Source organism: Paramisgurnus dabryanus, chromosome 23 (assembly GCF_030506205.2).
Source record: "Paramisgurnus dabryanus chromosome 23, PD_genome_1.1, whole genome shotgun sequence".
Classification (NCBI taxonomy): Eukaryota; Metazoa; Chordata; class Actinopteri; order Cypriniformes; family Cobitidae; genus Paramisgurnus; species Paramisgurnus dabryanus.
Genome location: NC_133359.1, coordinates 24,513,023 through 24,529,443, shown reverse-complemented (window position 1 = coordinate 24,529,443; position 16,421 = coordinate 24,513,023). Strand labels below are relative to the sequence as shown.

Sequence of the window (16,421 nt, the reverse complement as noted above, 5' to 3'; positions counted from 1 at the left end):
TCTATCTATCTATCTATCTATCTATCTATCTATCTATCTATCTATCTATCTATCTATCTATCTATCTATCTATCTATCTATCTATCCCTCTGTCCGTCAGTCAGTCTGTCCATCTATCTGTCTGTCTGTCTATCTATTTATTTATCTATCTGTTTGTCTGTTTGTTTGTTTGTCTATCTATCTATATATCTGTCTGTCTGTCTGTCTTTCTGTCTGTTCGTCTATCTGTCTGTCTGTCTGTCCCTCTGTCTATCTGTCTGTCTGTCTGTCTGTCTATCTATTCCAGTTTCCAAACCAGTCAGAGACAGTGATGTGAGGACATCAAGAGGAAATAAAGTAAGATTAATAATATTATGTTTATTATTTATCTTTGTGCTATTTGATTTGTATTATTGAATGTTTCTAATTTGGTAAGTCGTTTTTTTTAAGACAACAAGAAAGCGCTCTCAGTGCTTGACTGAGGAGTTGAAGAGGAAAGGGCAGCTGCACAATCCTAAAATTATGGTAAGCGCAAATGAATGAAATAACTCATGCGTTAATTTGACAGAATCTGTTTTGTAACAAAGTATTTTTACTTGTGTTTTGTAGACGGCAGTCTGTCGTTAGAGAGGCAGTAGATCTCTCTATCCTATCTATCTGTCTGTCTGTCTGTCTGTCTATCTTTATGTCTGTCTGTCTGTCTGTCTGTCTGTCTGTCTGTTTGTTTGTCCATCCATCTATCTATCTATCAGAGTCACCAGAGGAAGAAGAGGGTGAGAAAGATTAGAATTAGTTTCTGTTTGATTTATTTCTGCATTAGTATAAACTGTACTGATGTACATGTTTTTGTTTTCAGCTCTTGGAGTCAAACCCGGTGTACTGGCTGTGGACAAAGTGTGTTTCTGAATCACCGCTAACATGATGTCAGATGAAGAAGACAATGCTGTTGATGAAGTGTCGGGTGGATTGTGAGACCTTCATTGTTGTTTGATTTATGCAGCGTTGAATTGCTGTCTAACAGAATGCCACCGCTTATCTACAACCCAGAGGCAGCAAAATAAACACATTTCATTCCAAATCTGATCCCAAGAACATAATCTCTTGCTTTTTAACTTTTTTGTGTGTTTATTTTTCCTATGCTTCATTAATAAAACTCTTACATTTTATCAACATGTTTCTCCCAAATGTCTTTATAATATAAGCCTTTATGACACATATATTGTTATAATATATCTTATATAAAATAAACCGTAATGTTATTAAATAGTACAAATGACAAGGTATTGAAATTCGAGAGCTTTCTGACTTCTATCACACAACATTGCTGGCAACATCCAAGAATTATGTTGTGGCAACATATAAAAGACTTTCACAATCCTAGCTTGGTCGTCAGATTATGTTGCAGTTGCATAACAGTCAAATATTTTGGTTAACTGGGAATTTAGGGCCGCATTTCCCAAATGCATGGTAAGCCGAATAAGATTGTCAGCCGACATTATTAATACGCTCGCTTGTGAAGTTTATTCAGAGCCGCTGTATTTTGCTACTTATGTTGTCTGTCGTTTTTTCTGTGTTTTCCCTGCTTCAATTAATGTAAAGCTGCTTTAAAACAATTACCAATTGTGAAAAGTGCTATATAAATAAAATAAAATTGAATTGAATTGTAAAAAACAGTTGTATGAATCACCTGAGATTCAGGGGCCGTTCCCCAAAAGCATCATAAGTTAAAGGCGCTCTAAGCGAATAATGTGCGACGTCACTTCCTGTTGATGTTTGAACTGTTTTCAAACAGACAGAGCGTAGCTAACTCCTCCCCCTCCCTTCCGTGCTTTCATGAACGCGCCCAACCCCCACCCCCAAATCCTTCTTGTCGTTTATTGGCTGGAACACTTTTTTATGGTTTCTGTTTGTAGGTTTGGCCATTTGTTGATATTGCCGTTTGTGAAGCCTGGGCTGTCTACAGAGATCGCGTTTTTTTTACAGTTTGATCAGCGGACAGGCAGCAAGCAGATAGTGAGGAGATGTTTCCGGTATGTAACAAAAAATGTTTTATGGTCTAAAACGCTTCAATTCGCTTAGAGCACCTTTAAGTAGTGCTTGAAAATGGTTGAAGATCTACGAGTGCTCCTAGGTTGTAAATCACTAAGTGCATTGTAAGAAGACAAAGTTAAGAGGTCACCTGCTGGATAACCAGCATACCTAAACTTTACTCCTGTGCAGTGATGATAATATAATGTTTTTAAATATACATATCTTTATTCAGATATTTTTTTTGTTTAATTGATTAAATAAATTAAATTGAAAACAAAATAAAATGACTGAAGATAAATTAATTCAGAGAAAAAAAGCGATGAGTGGTTGCTGGCATTTGCTGCTACATTTCAGGAACATTAAAATGTTGTTTAAAAGGAAAAGTGCATGTGATTAAAGAAAACATGTGATTAAAGATTTTAAGGGTGTGATAAGAGGCTGATTCGCCTGATGTTCACATATCAAACACTGACTATCATAGTTCCACTTATATTAAAAGGCAATGCTTGAAGAAACTGAATACCTGATTTGCAGAAAAGCTGTATTTTTAGCTCTTACCTCTGATCGTAAAGTTTATAATGACCAAAAGTTCTGCTCAATAAATATTTTGTAAATTGAAATACAATAAGCTATATAATAATAAAAACTAATAATATTACACTGCACAATGGGATAACTATTATTTGACATTATAGAATGACTCGTAATTTTAGCACACGCTTGCTTTTTTAAGCCTAATGTTCTTCACTTGAAGTGCATGTGGTAATATTGTTTAATGTATAACAACCCATCAGGCAACAACAAAAAAGTTGCCTCAGACCCAAAATTTCCATGAAAAAGTTTATTAAAGTTAAAAGAGTTGGACACAACTTTTAGACTTCGCGAAAACGCCAACATTACAATCAAACCCACAACTTATCCAGCAGTTCACATAACCTGTAGCACAGAGAAAAGATATAGTGGTGTTACAAAAACACTTCCCTGCATCCCTAACCTGAATAAACAAATAATAAGAGGAAAAACAATAAAATAAAGGATGGTATCAAAGACCAACTGTCCTAAAAGACTTTTTAAACAACAGTCACATACATGTTCTCACGTTATAGGAACAAGAGCTCAAAGCAAACACAAGAAGTTTGTCTTACAAATAACAGAAAATGACAAATCACAGGCTGAGACAAAAACTGAGCATGCTAGCAAGCAAACTAGCGGTAAATGTAGAGGACAGGGTTGTTAAGCCCGCCCACAGAACAGCCAAACCATTTTATGTGAAAGCATTTTTGTCTCAGTTTTTAATGTTTGATGAATTTTTAATCTTATATCAAACAACATGATTTTGATTTAATGTTTTTAATGTCCATGTGTTTGTTAAATCAAGACATGAGGCCCAATGAAACAGTTCAGTATATTACAGTGTTTCAATAGTCAATGGTTAATGTTAATTGTTTTCAAACATAATAAATGTTTAACATCTTGAGTCTGGAAGTGGGTTGTCTAAGTCTTATTTCAAAATGAGGTTTATATTGTTTATTTATATTATCATTTATATTATTATGGGCTTTGTATTGTGTAGCTTCTGAATTTCTATAGGTGCAGACAAAATGTTTATTGAACACTTGCTTTACCAGCACTTTTCTATACATTGTTTTATGCATGCATATTGATATTATGCCCAACATTTGCTCTTTATGAACCTTACAATTTGAGATTAAAAATCAAGGGAAGAGCAAATCAATACATGTCTTTAAGTACAGACCTTCTGAAATGAGTAGAACAGATAAAAGTCAGTGTGTGATATGTGAACATTATTACAGCCGGAAAACCTTTAATCACATTATTCCTTTACACAATTATAGGATAGTTTGTTAAGTTTACACTTTAGTAGTCTTGTAGTAGTAGTTTACACTTCAGCACTACAGTATGTTCCTAAATTACGAAGTAACAAAATAAGAAAAAGCCACCAGGTTTTTGATGTAGCTGTCATGGACACTGTTTTGAGTTTTACACATGTTAGCTATTTTCCTTTTTAATATAATTTTTATTGCCCCTGAAATGCAACAGCAGTTGCCAGCAACCCTTTGTCCCAACCATAAGTGTTGTTTTCTTCTTCATTGCTTTATTAATCAATGTTCAGTCAATCACATTGAAGTCACATTGTTCAGGACCTAATATGTGCAATTTGCCGGTTGTCCAGCAGATGACCTCGTAACTCTCCTTACCATGCACCTAGTGTGTTTCCACTAGGTCCTGTAGGCAACTGTAAAGTCCTGTTTTACTGCCCCACTTCACTCATCTTGATTTCTCAAGGCTGAAATTATGTCTGGAAGAGGAAAAGGTGGTAAAGGACTCGGTAAAGGAGGCGCTAAGCGTCATCGCAAGGTTTTGCGTGATAACATCCAGGGAATCACCAAACCCGCCATCCGTCGTCTCGCTCGCCGTGGTGGAGTCAAGCGTATCTCCGGTCTGATCTATGAGGAGACTCGCGGTGTGTTGAAGGTGTTTTTGGAGAACGTTATTCGTGACGCCGTCACCTACACTGAACACGCCAAGAGAAAGACCGTTACCGCCATGGATGTCGTCTATGCTCTGAAGCGTCAGGGTCGCACTCTGTACGGTTTCGGAGGTTAAATTATTAAATCACACAAGCCCAAACGGCTCTTTTAAGAGCCACCCACATTATCAGATAAAGAGTCGATACTTGCTCGGTGTTTCTGTTTTGGATTTAGTTTAAATGGTCTATTAATAAAATAACCTTGTTTTAAAATTAGCAACATGTATGGATTATATTTGAATTTTTCATCTTACACAGACCTGTTATGGCGCTGCGTTGTTTTTGCCGTCCTTTAAATGTGAAGGTGCTTCTCCAAAATACAAGTGTTTTAGATTCATAACAAAGTTCGGTTAACTAACTCCTTAAAAACGAAAAATGTTCCCAAAAACTGCTCTAAAGTTGGGGATCCCTAATAATTTTCGCACTGATTGTGTAATTTGATCATAACGACTGATTATGCCTAGCCTGTCCCAGTTGTGCTCAGTCTTTGTTTACAGTCACAGATAAAAATAATTTATGTAATAAACACTCTTGTATTGAGAATCTTAGAATGTGTTCGCAATTTATTAGTGTTGTGTCCCAAGCATTAGTAATGTTATACTGCCTCTTTATACGCATACGTAAGAGATCTCGCTTGTAATAGTTAAACATTTTCTTGCAAAATGAAGATAAAGAGCAGAAGTCTGCCGCTTTTATAAAATTTTTTAAAAAATTGTATTTTAAAAATGAGCGGGAAAGTACATTCGCACTAGAATGCGTGGGTGTATTAAATTCAAACATTAGGCTATGGGTGGGGCTACCGTTTAAGCGACTTTGATTGGCTCTCTTGCTGCTCCAATGAAATCCATTCGTGTTATTTTTCCAATGAAGACACCCAATCAGCACCATGAGCCTGATCTCCATGAAAATTAGCATGAACAGAGAATAAATATTTCTTCACCAGCGCAGATCGCTACATACTCAGTTGTGCTGTCTTGAGCAATCATGCCTGAGCCAGCGAAGTCCGCACCTAAGAAGGGGTCCAAGAAGGCCGTTACTAAAACCGCTGTGAAGGGCGGTAAGAAGCGCAAGAGGTCCAGGAAGGAGAGCTATGCTATCTACGTCTACAAGGTCTTGAAGCAGGTTCATCCTGACACCGGGATTTCCTCTAAGGCTATGGGGATCATGAACTCTTTCGTCAATGATATTTTCGAGCGTATCGCCGGTGAGTCCTCTCGTCTCGCTCACTACAACAAGCGCTCCACCATCACATCGAGAGAGATCCAGACCGCCGTGCGACTGCTGCTGCCCGGTGAACTCGCCAAACACGCCGTGTCTGAGGGAACAAAGGCCGTCACCAAGTACACCAGCTCCAAATAAATCTGTTAAAGCTTTCAACACCACAAAGGCTCTTTTAAGAGCCACCCACTTTCTCATTTGAAGAGCTTCTGTATTTGACTTGAAATGGTTGGCAAAACATTTCTTCTTAATGTATTTAGTTAATTCTGTATATGAAGCTGATTCAAAACCTCAACTGATACAGTCGCTTTGCAAAATAATTCATTTTATTTACCTTTGTTCTGTGTTTTTGTCCACTAAAGCCTCAATGTACTTCATACATTTACATACTTTGTACTATTAATGTCATCTGCAGCTTTGCTTTGTCATTACATGCCCAGATGAACACCAGGGCCTGTATTCATGAAACCTCTTCGGGCAAAGTGTTGCTCCTGGTGACAAAAATAATACAATTAATAGAAATGTGGGTGTTTCCCCTTAAAAAAAGAAGGAATGCAGAAATGACATAGCACCAGAAATAATCAAAAGATTAACTAAGTTTTGTTATTTTAAAGCACAGATATCTCAATATTGATGAAGTGTTGATAAGTGTAAGGTTTATGATTTGTGATCAGCAAGAGTTGTGCTCAAAGTTTTCAGAATGGTCCCTTACAATAGACCTCCCCTCATCGTGCATATAATAAATGTAAAATACCAAATTGTCATATTTGCCTCAGGTAAAGCATGTGTTCAGTAAACACATTGTCTTTGTATAAGAAATGTAGAAGCTAGATATAGATTTGATTTCAGAAATGCCCGCAGTTTTACATCTCACATCTATATGTTTATTATGTTTTTGTAAATAAATAATGTAAATGTGTGCCTACACTAAAATTCATGGATTAATTTAATGCTGATCAACCTCTATGGCCCACCAATTAAAGGGGATGACAGTAAACCAATAAAAAAGTTAAAATAGCTTTATTGACATGGTTGAATGAGTCTTCACTTTGCCAAATCATAGAAACAATAAATATACAAATACATTATAGAAACATGAAAATACAAATACATGTAAATCAACAGTTGTGGTTCAGCTCCACTGCTTGTCCTTCTGTCATGACAAGACTTGGCGAACCTTGCAGACAGATTTAAGCTTGTTGAGGTTTCTCGCAGTGGTAGTTTGTAATTTTTTGTTTAATTTGAATTCTGAATCTTTCTAGTGGTTTGTGAAATGGTGGAAATGTTCCCCTAATTTAGGTATAATTTAGGCATGATGTTAAAAAGTACAGTAATGGTCCCACTTTATTTTGTGTACGGTGTGGACACAATTTGTCTTTTGTTTGAAGCTATTAAACAGTTCATTAGGACTGAATCACTGGTGTGCATGTATTTCAGTATCTCACTGTCACTGTTATGTTATTGATGAATGCGCGAGGCCACTTTTATGCCCTGTTTACCTTGCAATTTGAGTGTAATTCTATAGATTTTGTCAACATCTGACCGTAGATGCTGACACAAAGATACAGGAAGTCTCTGGATGGCGCGTGTGCTTCAAGATGATTTAAGAAACTACTTTATATAACATTTCACAAGTCCTTCATTGATGTTCATTTAATTTAAGTGATTTAAAAAAGTGTCTGTTAAAAACACAGAAGACCTTCTCGACCTGTCATTAAATATTAAACGATAAAAACTCATGAAAACCATAAGCAGCTTTATCGAGCGACTGATGTTGATCTTGGATTTTATATGAAGATGCCAAAATAACCTTTTCGTCCACGCGTGTTTTAGTGTCTATATATAGCTCTGGACCTCTGCTCTGTGTTTACAGTGTCCTTTAATGCGCCAACGTGTTTTAGTACTCTGGTTTTGTTGTAAAAGTTAGAGGAGAAAACACACACGTTAACGGCTCGTGTAGGCGCACAGACACTGCGCTGTAACGGTTGAGTCTATATGGTTCTCATATGCTGTGTAAAAGCGCCGCGCGCTCTGCTGCTCCGCATTTACTGATCTCGTGTTGACTTTCTGATAATACAGATCCGCTAAAAATAAGATGGCAGAAACCGCCCCAGCTGTTGCCGTCGTGCCGGCCAAAGCACCCAAGAAGAAATCCGCTGCAAAAGCCAAGAAAACGGGACCAAGCGTGGGTGATCTCATCGTCAAAGCTGTTTCGGCTTCCAAGGAGAGGAGCGGTGTGTCTCTCGCTGCCCTGAAGAAAGCGCTCGTCGCCGGTGGGTACGACGTGGAGAAGAACAACTCCCGCGTTAAGATCGCCATCAAGAATCTGGTGACTAAAGGCACTCTGGTCCAGACCAAAGGCACCGGCGCTTCCGGCTCTTTTAAACTCAACAAAAAGCAGGCAGAGACCAAGGCAAAACCAGCGAAGAAAGCCGCTCCTAAAGCAAAGAAGCCCGCAGCCAAGAAACCCGCCGCTGCCAAGAAGCCCAAGACCGCAGCGACAAAGAAGACCGCCGCTAAGAAATCACCCAAGAAAGCAGCGAAGAAACCAGCCGCCACCGCCGCTAAAAAGGCAACAAAGAGCCCCAAGAAAGCAAAGAAGCCAGCGGCTCCTAAGAAAGCAGCGAAGAGCCCCAAGAAAGCGAAGGCTGCTAAACCCAAGACGGCAAAGCCCAAAGCAGCTAAGCCTAAAAAGGCAGCGCCCAAAAAGAAATAAAGTCAAAACTTTATTTCCAACAAAAAGGCTCTTTTAAGAGCCACCCACCAGCCCTATAAAGAGCAATGTTTCAATGTGTGTAATTTTTTTTGCAGTTAAACTCCAGAATTTATCTCATTTATTAAAACAATAAATACTTCATAAAATAGTACTTCTACTAAGAAGTCTCTAAAAGTTTTACTTTAGTGCCACGCAGATTTTGCAGCGTCTCTGCCATAAGAAAGCATTAGATTTTAATGCAACTTTAGTATTAAAGTTAAAAACGCTTTGTATATATGAAATGCAGTAGAGTATAAAGATGTAAGCAAAAGTTATTGAAGCATAATAACACTACAGTACAGATACTTGTATTTTGTTCCCGAGTAAAGTAAAAATACTTCACTACTTTCCACCTTTGCTATTAAATGCGCTAACAACAAAAACAAACATATTAGTTAACTTTCAGTTTTTTTTACAGTTTATTTCTTCTCAGGCAACACATACATTTATACACATATAAATGTATACATTATAATGAACTGTAAGTTGGATTAAAGCATCTGCCAAATGTATAAATATGAATATAAGCGGGCAATTGTAAAACAAAGGCAGGCAGAAAGATAGAAGGGGGCGGGATTTTGTATTTGGAGGGAAGTTCAGTGATTGGTTTGAACTTTTCACAGACTTCAACCAATAGGCAAATAAAGCAGCTCTTAAATACTGCAAACAACAACCTTAAGTCACAACTTTTTGTGACTACAAAAGTTAAACGAAAATGAGCGGCAGAGGCAAAACCGGTGGTAAAGCCAGAGCAAAGGCTAAGACTCGTTCATCTAGAGCCGGACTTCAGTTTCCTGTCGGCCGTGTTCACAGACTTCTTCGCAAGGGTAACTATGGAGAGCGCGTCGGTGCTGGAGCTCCAGTTTATCTCGCCGCTGTGCTCGAGTATCTTACTGCTGAGATCCTGGAGTTGGCCGGAAACGCCGCTCGTGACAACAAGAAGACTCGCATCATTCCCCGCCATTTACAGCTGGCAGTGCGTAACGACGAGGAGTTGAACAAACTCTTGGGTCGCGTGACCATCGCTCAGGGCGGTGTGTTGCCCAACATTCAGGCTGTGTTGCTGCCAAAAAAGACCGAGAAGCCCGCTAAGGCAAAGTAAACCTAGTTTGACCAAGAATGAAACAAAGGCTCTTTTAAGAGCCACCCACTTTAACTATAAAAAGAGTGAAACCCGTTTTATTGTATAGATTATGCATGTGTGTTATAACGTTAAAGCATTTGCAAAGCGAGATGCTTTAAGAAATATCCATGCTTGAGTTGATTTAAGCAGGGGTTTTCAAACTGGGGTCAGGGAACGTCCTATTTCTTGCTACATGGATGCTATCAGTTTTCTTTTCTATTGTGCCCTTTATATTGGTGGTGTTTGTTATATTTTCTGTAAAGCTGCTATGAAATCGGATTTCTGTAATAAAATCGAATAACATTTTTTTTCAGGTTTGTTCATCCAAAGTGCAACCAACTATTTAAGTCCGAACAGAGTGTCTTTATAAAATATCATTTGCTATTCATTTAACAGTTTAGATGTCTTATAAATTTTTCCTTCTTGTAAAGGTGGTGTTGTCACCTCCTACATCTCCATAATCATAGTTATAACATAAATAAAGAATTGATCACAAAAAAAATAGATGTCTTAAAAATGTTTCTTTGTATATAAAGGTTCCTAACATAATATATAGACTCCAAAATGCACGCTTACATGGTGTTAAGGGACGTCTGAGATCACATTGCGATTATATTATTTGTGTCAGGGTCGCTTTCATACTGGTGATTTCTTTTGCTTTTTACGTTTTTATGTAAAGTATTTTTTATCAGAACATTTTAAATTATTAATTTCATATGACATTTAAACTTAAATATAATAACTTAAATGTGGCATTAAACTAAACAAAGGATATCGAGCGGGAACAAACCGCTTCTGCTCGTTTGAAAAGAGCCAATGGCCAGTAAACGTCACACATTGGCCAATCACATGTCAGTTTACTGTCTCCGCCCTCTGAGCTCGTGGTCTTTAAAAGCAGCTTGCTGAGTGTAATTCTGTATTCACTTTTCTTCGAGGAAGAGTTTTGACTTCAGTCATGGCAAGGACAAAGCAGACCGCTCGTAAATCCACCGGAGGCAAAGCGCCCAGGAAGCAGCTCGCTACTAAAGCTGCCCGTAAGAGCGCCCCAGCTACCGGCGGTGTGAAGAAGCCTCATCGTTACAGGCCCGGTACCGTAGCGCTGAGAGAAATCCGCCGCTATCAGAAGTCCACTGAGCTGCTGATCCGTAAGCTGCCTTTCCAGCGTCTGGTGCGAGAAATCGCCCAGGACTTCAAGACTGATCTGCGCTTCCAGAGCTCCGCCGTCATGGCCCTGCAGGAGTCCAGCGAAGCTTATCTGGTCGGTCTGTTTGAGGACACCAACCTGTGCGCCATCCACGCCAAGAGGGTCACCATCATGCCCAAAGACATCCAGTTGGCCCGCCGCATTCGTGGAGAACGCGCCTAAACTGTGAAAACTTCACCCACATCAACACAAAGGCTCTTTTAAGAGCCACCACAATTCCACTGAACGAGAGAATTTCTTTACATTTAATCTAAACTTTTAACTCCTGAATAGTTTTAAGAAAAAAATATTAACTTTAAAACTATAATTAAAAGTAATCGAAAGAAGCATTCGTTTTTAAATTCAAGACTCAAATTAAAAAGTTTGGTGTTTATTTTTTAGCTGTAGTTACTTTTTAGTGGTCATAAAAGCACAACAATCCACTGACTATTTAACCACCAACTAAAACGTTATGACATGCGAGTACAGCCGGAAAATAAGACCCGTTTAATTATTCCCGAGCTCATAATGTAAAGGTCAAGCATTTATAGTTTTCGCATAAGTATAAAGTGGTCAAATATTCGTTTCGGGAAAATTGCATCTATTAACACTACCATACGTAAGTGCCTATTAAATATGGGATAAACCACAACAAAAATGAAGATCCTCGCTTTACATTTAGTTTTACATCTTGTTAACATTGCTGCATCTGTAAAACATCACATTTACTATTAACAAGCATTGCTGCATGTGCAAAAATCATAATTTGGTAAACGTAAATATTTTTATATGTGGTAACAAATGCAGCTTTAAAGTAAACTGGAGGTGGGTCAAACTAGAAGCACATTGCTGGCTCCGCCTTCATTTATGTGTGTTTCCATCAGGTCCTGTAGGCAACTCCAAAGTCCTGTTTCACAGCGCTCCATTATGCATTTTTGCTACGAGAAGTTGAGATCATGTCAGGAAGAGGCAAAGGCGGTAAAGGACTCGGCAAAGGAGGTGCTAAGCGTCATCGCAAGGTTTTGCGTGATAACATCCAGGGAATCACTAAACCCGCCATCCGTCGTCTCGCTCGCCGTGGTGGTGTCAAGCGTATTTCCGGTCTGATTTATGAGGAGACCCGCGGTGTGTTGAAGGTGTTTTTGGAGAACGTTATTCGTGACGCCGTCACCTACACTGAACACGCCAAGAGAAAGACCGTCACCGCCATGGATGTCGTCTATGCTCTGAAGCGTCAGGGTCGCACTCTGTACGGTTTCGGAGGTTAAATTATTAAATCACACAAACCCAAACGGCTCTTTTAAGAGCCACCCACATTATCACATAAAGAGTAAACGTGTCCGTTTTTTGATAAGTTAAAGAGTTCTGAATATGGTGGTATTTTTTGAATTTAAATTGCTTCATAACGGTTGGCGAAAGCTTGTAAATTAGTATAAACACGTGTGTTATTGTTCCCTATGATAAACGGATTATTTGTTCTTAATCTTGTGGGTCGCTTTTGCAAAAGACATCTGCTAAATGTAAATGGCGTACTGAATCATCATTCTCATGGGTTTTAGTATACTGTGTCCCCCGCTCGCGTTCGTTATGTTAGCGTTCATCCTCGTTTTATTCAGACTTTTGAACCTTCAATAACAATCTCTCTCTAATTTTTAATGACATGAATACGCTTTTTTAAAATGCTGAAGTTGTGGTCTAAATAAATTTATGTCGTATTACTTAAAAACATAAATATCATACTAGTCTTTTTAATGTTACATTTAAACTAATAGACTCATTCAATCAAAACGAATAACAGAACTAGACGATTTTCAGCAATGTTTTCCCATAATACTTGAAATTGGCTTATATAAAATTGAGCGGGAAAGTAAAACGAAACTCAAACACAGGGCATTTCAAATGTTAGGTGGGACTGCCGTTTTGAAGGCACTGATTGGCTCTCCTACGTCTTAGCCACACCAATGAAATCCATTCATGGTTTTGTTGAATGAAGACACCCAATCAGCACCGTGAGCCTGTTGTCCTTAAAAATTAGCATACGCAGAGAATAAATAATTCTTCACCAGAGCAGATCGTTACACACTCTGTTGTTCTGTCTTGAGCAATCATGCCTGAGCCAGCGAAGTCCGCACCTAAGAAGGGGTCCAAGAAGGCCGTTACTAAAACCGCTGTAAAGGGCGGTAAGAAGCGCAAGAGGTCCAGGAAGGAGAGTTATGCTATCTACGTCTACAAGGTCCTGAAGCAGGTTCATCCTGACACCGGGATTTCCTCTAAGGCCATGGGGATCATGAACTCTTTCGTCAATGATATTTTCGAGCGTATCGCCGGTGAGTCCTCTCGTCTCGCTCACTACAACAAGCGCTCCACCATCACATCGAGAGAGATCCAGACCGCCGTGCGTCTGCTGCTGCCCGGTGAACTCGCCAAACACGCCGTGTCTGAGGGAACAAAGGCCGTCACCAAGTACACCAGCTCCAAATAAATCTGTTGAAACTTTCAACACCACAAAGGCTCTTTTAAGAGCCACCCACTTTCTCAAATATAAAGGGCTTCCAGTTCTTCAACTAAACTCTTTTACACTAATGATGCAATGAAAACCAGCTGTAATTTAAAGTAAAACAACCATTTAACGAAACAAAAACTAGTGTTTTCCACACTTCTGGGTCTTTACTGTATAAAAACTTTTTTTTATTATTTAGACGTTGCATGCAAATTACAATTAGCAATTTTCCATTTGATCTATATGCTTTCATTTATAAAATACCGGAATGATCATAATTTCAAAGAGCACTAGTGATTAGTTTAAAACTGCTGATTATTGCACATTTGTTTTCTTTTATGTGCAGGATGCTTAACCGTTAGGGGTTAAGGTCAGTAAATGTATTCAGAAAGAAGTCTTCATAGAAAATCTTTTAATGTCAACATGGGTCATCCCTGTGAAACAATATTTCACAAAAGTGCGTGAGCCTTCAAGATAAATACAAATTTGTCCTTGAAAGATGCGTTCAGAATCGGCACATGCTCACTCTCTAGTGGGCTTTATTTTCATGTGCATTTGCACCGCCTCCTAGATTGTGGGTGAATTGCAGTATTCATCAGTCCTTATGCACTGTACCATATTGTTACACACCTACTAATAAATAAATCCTTTCACCAGGGCAAGTATTTGAACATTTGTGGCTTTAAACTAGGCCTGGCATTGGTTAATTATTTATTTTTAATACCAAAAGCGGGGGCTGTTGAGTGATTTGGTCACCTGCTTGAATATTTTTGATTATTTTAAAAGATAAAAACAAAGTCAAAATTATAACATGCCAGTTCGATGAGGATAGGCTTCTCATGTTGTGTCTTGGTTCTTCTTTAGGTTTTCCTACTTGACCATTTTGATGAGTTCCCTGTCGAGAACGTTCTCTCGACATTGCGTCAGTTAGCTGACGCTATGGGATTGATCCTTCAATCACGATAACCCTGAAGCTTTATTGCACAACGCCAGTGCAGTTGAAACTCGCGCTGGCCAATGACGCTCAAGACGGCAAAAGAGGGCGTGGCCTTCTCACTATAATAGCAGCCGTCCTGAGCGAATATCTTCAGTATTTTCTCCTTCACGAGCAAGTTTTACCCTGCAACGAAGACATCTGTTGAGTACGCGGATAAGACGGACGTCCCTCTTAGCGATCCAGATGTCGCGAATGTGCTCACGGTGCGGAGGTCCTATCGACCCGCCCGATTCGCACAAACTGTGTATAGTATGTCTGGGGCTTCTCCACGCAGAGACGGCGTTGGTTGGGTCGGAGTGCCCTCATTGTGATGAGCTCACAATGAGGGTGCTCAGGACTCGGCTCAACATCGCTCTCGAAAGCTCCTCGCTGCAGCCTCCCACTGCCGCCAAGGTGCCGCTGGTGGGGGCTCAGCCACCGACGGAGAGCGAGCGCGTGCCGGAACGCCGCGCTTCCCCTCCCCGTCGCTCTCCGGTTCAGTTCGTCGCCGAGAGCCTGCGTCCTGAACCGGGAGCTGCCGAGTCTGTCTCCTTTGGGGTCCCCGCAGAGGAGGATGAGATGTCACTGACGGCGTCTGACGGAGATTGGGACCAATCTCCGCCTGCCGCGTCGGAGGCTGACGCCCACCCCCCCTCCTTTCACGAAGAGCTGGTGCGCATTCTCTCTAAGGCCGTGCAGGATTTAGAGATCGAGTGGAGTTCCCCGCAAGAACCCCAAAGGAGCAAGCTCGATTCGTGGTACTTTGACTCGGGCCGCCGCGCCGCCGCTCCGAGGAAAAGTGCCCCTTTCCTCCCAGACCTGCACGATGAGGTCACCAAAGCGTGGGCGACCCCCCAGGGCGTCCGCGCTCGCGCCGGCGGGTCTGAGCTGTTTTCTAAAGTGGACGGGGCGGAGGCTCGTGGATACCTGCATATCCCCCCCGTCGAGGAAGCCGTGGCGGCCCATCTCTGCCCGTCGTCCTCCTCCTTGGGTGGTGAGGCTTCACTACCCTCTAAGGCGTGCCGCATGACGGCGCACCTGGCTGATAAAGCCTACGCCGCGTCAGGGGAGGCTCTGTCGTCGCTACACACCATGGCGGTCCTCCAGATTTTCCAGGCGCGGGCTCTAAAGGCGCTGGACGAGGGCAGCACGGACCTGAGTACCTTCAGGGATCTGAGGGCGGCAACGGACTTCGCGCTGAAAGCCACCAAAAAGTCGGCGCAGGCTATCGGACGCAGCATGGGCTTCATGGTGGTGATGCAGCGCCAGCTGTGGTTAAATCTCACAGATCTCAAGGAGGCCGACAGGAAGACGCTGCTTAACGCTCCCGTTTCCTCATCTGGCCTGTTCGGTGACGCCGTGGGTACCATCACGGAGCGATTCTCGGAGGCGGTGAAGAGTTCTAAAGCCATGAGTCACTTTCTTCCTCGCCGCCCTAGGTCTCATGCGCCGGCGGGACCGCCGCCGCCGAGACACCGCTCCGAGTCTGCGCCACGCCGGCCGGCAGCGCAACCCCCCGCGGCGACGCCCCCGACAGTGAGACCTGAACCGGTGGTGCGTCACAAGAGCCCCTGGCACGAATCCACCAGGAAGCGTCGCAAGAAACCGGGTCCAGGGGGACCGCAGTCCGGAGCAAAGCCGCGTTCCTGACGTGAGTGGTGTGAGAGAGAGAACGCCGAGCGGCGAGCCCGCCGCCAAGAGAACGAAAGTCTCGTCAAGTGTCCCCCTGGCTGTTGCGGGCGACGCAGAGACTGTCTCTTTAAATGTTTTTGTGTTGAATGCAATAAAAAATGTTACTTTTTCACAAAAAGAGCGTTTTCCTCCTTATCTGGTTTCGGGTCGCTCGCCCCAGGGCAGCTCCCACCCTCATATAGACACGCACAGCGCACCCTCCCTGCTTTCGAACCCCCCCGCGACGCGCGGGTCGCAGAGAAAGCGGGGACGGGAAGGGTTAATGCACGGTCTCAGCGAGCCGCACAAAAGCCCGTTGTCTATCGCGGCGTCAGCCGCCCCCCGGCCGTCCTCTCTTGTGCCCGTAACACACACGCTGCACAGAGCGGAGAGGTCTTCATTAGTCCCGCTGGGTCACTCGCCCCCGAGCAGCG

The 16,421-nt window shown here is 41.6% G+C and overlaps 7 protein-coding genes across 7 annotated transcripts; all 7 read left to right on the top strand.

The window, feature by feature from the left end:
* Window positions 1–4,326: 4,326 nt before the first annotated feature.
* Window positions 4,327–4,638, top strand: LOC135788130 (histone H4). The gene has a single exon (XM_065298038.2). The coding sequence runs from the start codon at window positions 4,327–4,329 to the stop codon at window positions 4,636–4,638; it is 312 nt and encodes a 103-aa protein (XP_065154110.1).
* A 907-nt stretch (window positions 4,639–5,545) lies between these two features.
* LOC135780988 (histone H2B-like) lies at window positions 5,546–5,920 on the top strand. The gene has a single exon (XM_065291296.1). The coding sequence runs from the start codon at window positions 5,546–5,548 to the stop codon at window positions 5,918–5,920; it is 375 nt and encodes a 124-aa protein (XP_065147368.1).
* Window positions 5,921–7,872: 1,952 nt separating this feature from the next.
* On the top strand, window positions 7,873–8,495 carry LOC135780982 (histone H1-like). The gene has a single exon (XM_065291290.2). It carries the CDS (start codon window positions 7,875–7,877, stop codon window positions 8,493–8,495), a length of 621 nt encoding a protein of 206 aa, XP_065147362.1. The 5' UTR covers window positions 7,873–7,874.
* Window positions 8,496–9,249: 754 nt separating this feature from the next.
* On the top strand, window positions 9,250–9,827 carry LOC135780985 (histone H2A-like). The gene has a single exon (XM_065291292.2). The coding sequence runs from the start codon at window positions 9,250–9,252 to the stop codon at window positions 9,634–9,636; it is 387 nt and encodes a 128-aa protein (XP_065147364.1). The 3' UTR covers window positions 9,637–9,827.
* A 785-nt stretch (window positions 9,828–10,612) lies between these two features.
* LOC135780983 (histone H3) lies at window positions 10,613–11,087 on the top strand. Its single transcript, XM_065291291.1, has one exon. The coding sequence runs from the start codon at window positions 10,613–10,615 to the stop codon at window positions 11,021–11,023; it is 411 nt and encodes a 136-aa protein (XP_065147363.1). The 3' UTR covers window positions 11,024–11,087.
* Window positions 11,088–11,796: 709 nt separating this feature from the next.
* Window positions 11,797–12,108, top strand: LOC135780799 (histone H4). The gene has a single exon (XM_065291080.1). It carries the CDS (start codon window positions 11,797–11,799, stop codon window positions 12,106–12,108), a length of 312 nt encoding a protein of 103 aa, XP_065147152.1.
* Window positions 12,109–12,735: 627 nt separating this feature from the next.
* On the top strand, window positions 12,736–13,352 carry LOC135781737 (histone H2B-like). Its single transcript, XM_065292316.2, has one exon. The coding sequence runs from the start codon at window positions 12,948–12,950 to the stop codon at window positions 13,320–13,322; it is 375 nt and encodes a 124-aa protein (XP_065148388.1). The 5' UTR covers window positions 12,736–12,947; the 3' UTR covers window positions 13,323–13,352.
* The last annotated feature ends 3,069 nt before the right edge of the window (window positions 13,353–16,421 follow it).

Excerpts from the sequence above, each read along its gene's own strand:
- LOC135780799 (XM_065291080.1), top strand. The coding sequence starts at position 11,797 with ATGTCAGGAAGAGGCAAAGGCGGTAAAGGACTCGGCAAAGGAGGTGCT.
- LOC135780988 (XM_065291296.1), top strand. The coding sequence starts at position 5,546 with ATGCCTGAGCCAGCGAAGTCCGCACCTAAGAAGGGGTCCAAGAAGGCC.
- LOC135780985 (XM_065291292.2), top strand. The coding sequence starts at position 9,250 with ATGAGCGGCAGAGGCAAAACCGGTGGTAAAGCCAGAGCAAAGGCTAAG.
- LOC135780983 (XM_065291291.1), top strand. The coding sequence starts at position 10,613 with ATGGCAAGGACAAAGCAGACCGCTCGTAAATCCACCGGAGGCAAAGCG.
- LOC135788130 (XM_065298038.2), top strand. The coding sequence starts at position 4,327 with ATGTCTGGAAGAGGAAAAGGTGGTAAAGGACTCGGTAAAGGAGGCGCT.
- LOC135781737 (XM_065292316.2), top strand. The coding sequence starts at position 12,948 with ATGCCTGAGCCAGCGAAGTCCGCACCTAAGAAGGGGTCCAAGAAGGCC.
- LOC135780982 (XM_065291290.2), top strand. The coding sequence starts at position 7,875 with ATGGCAGAAACCGCCCCAGCTGTTGCCGTCGTGCCGGCCAAAGCACCC.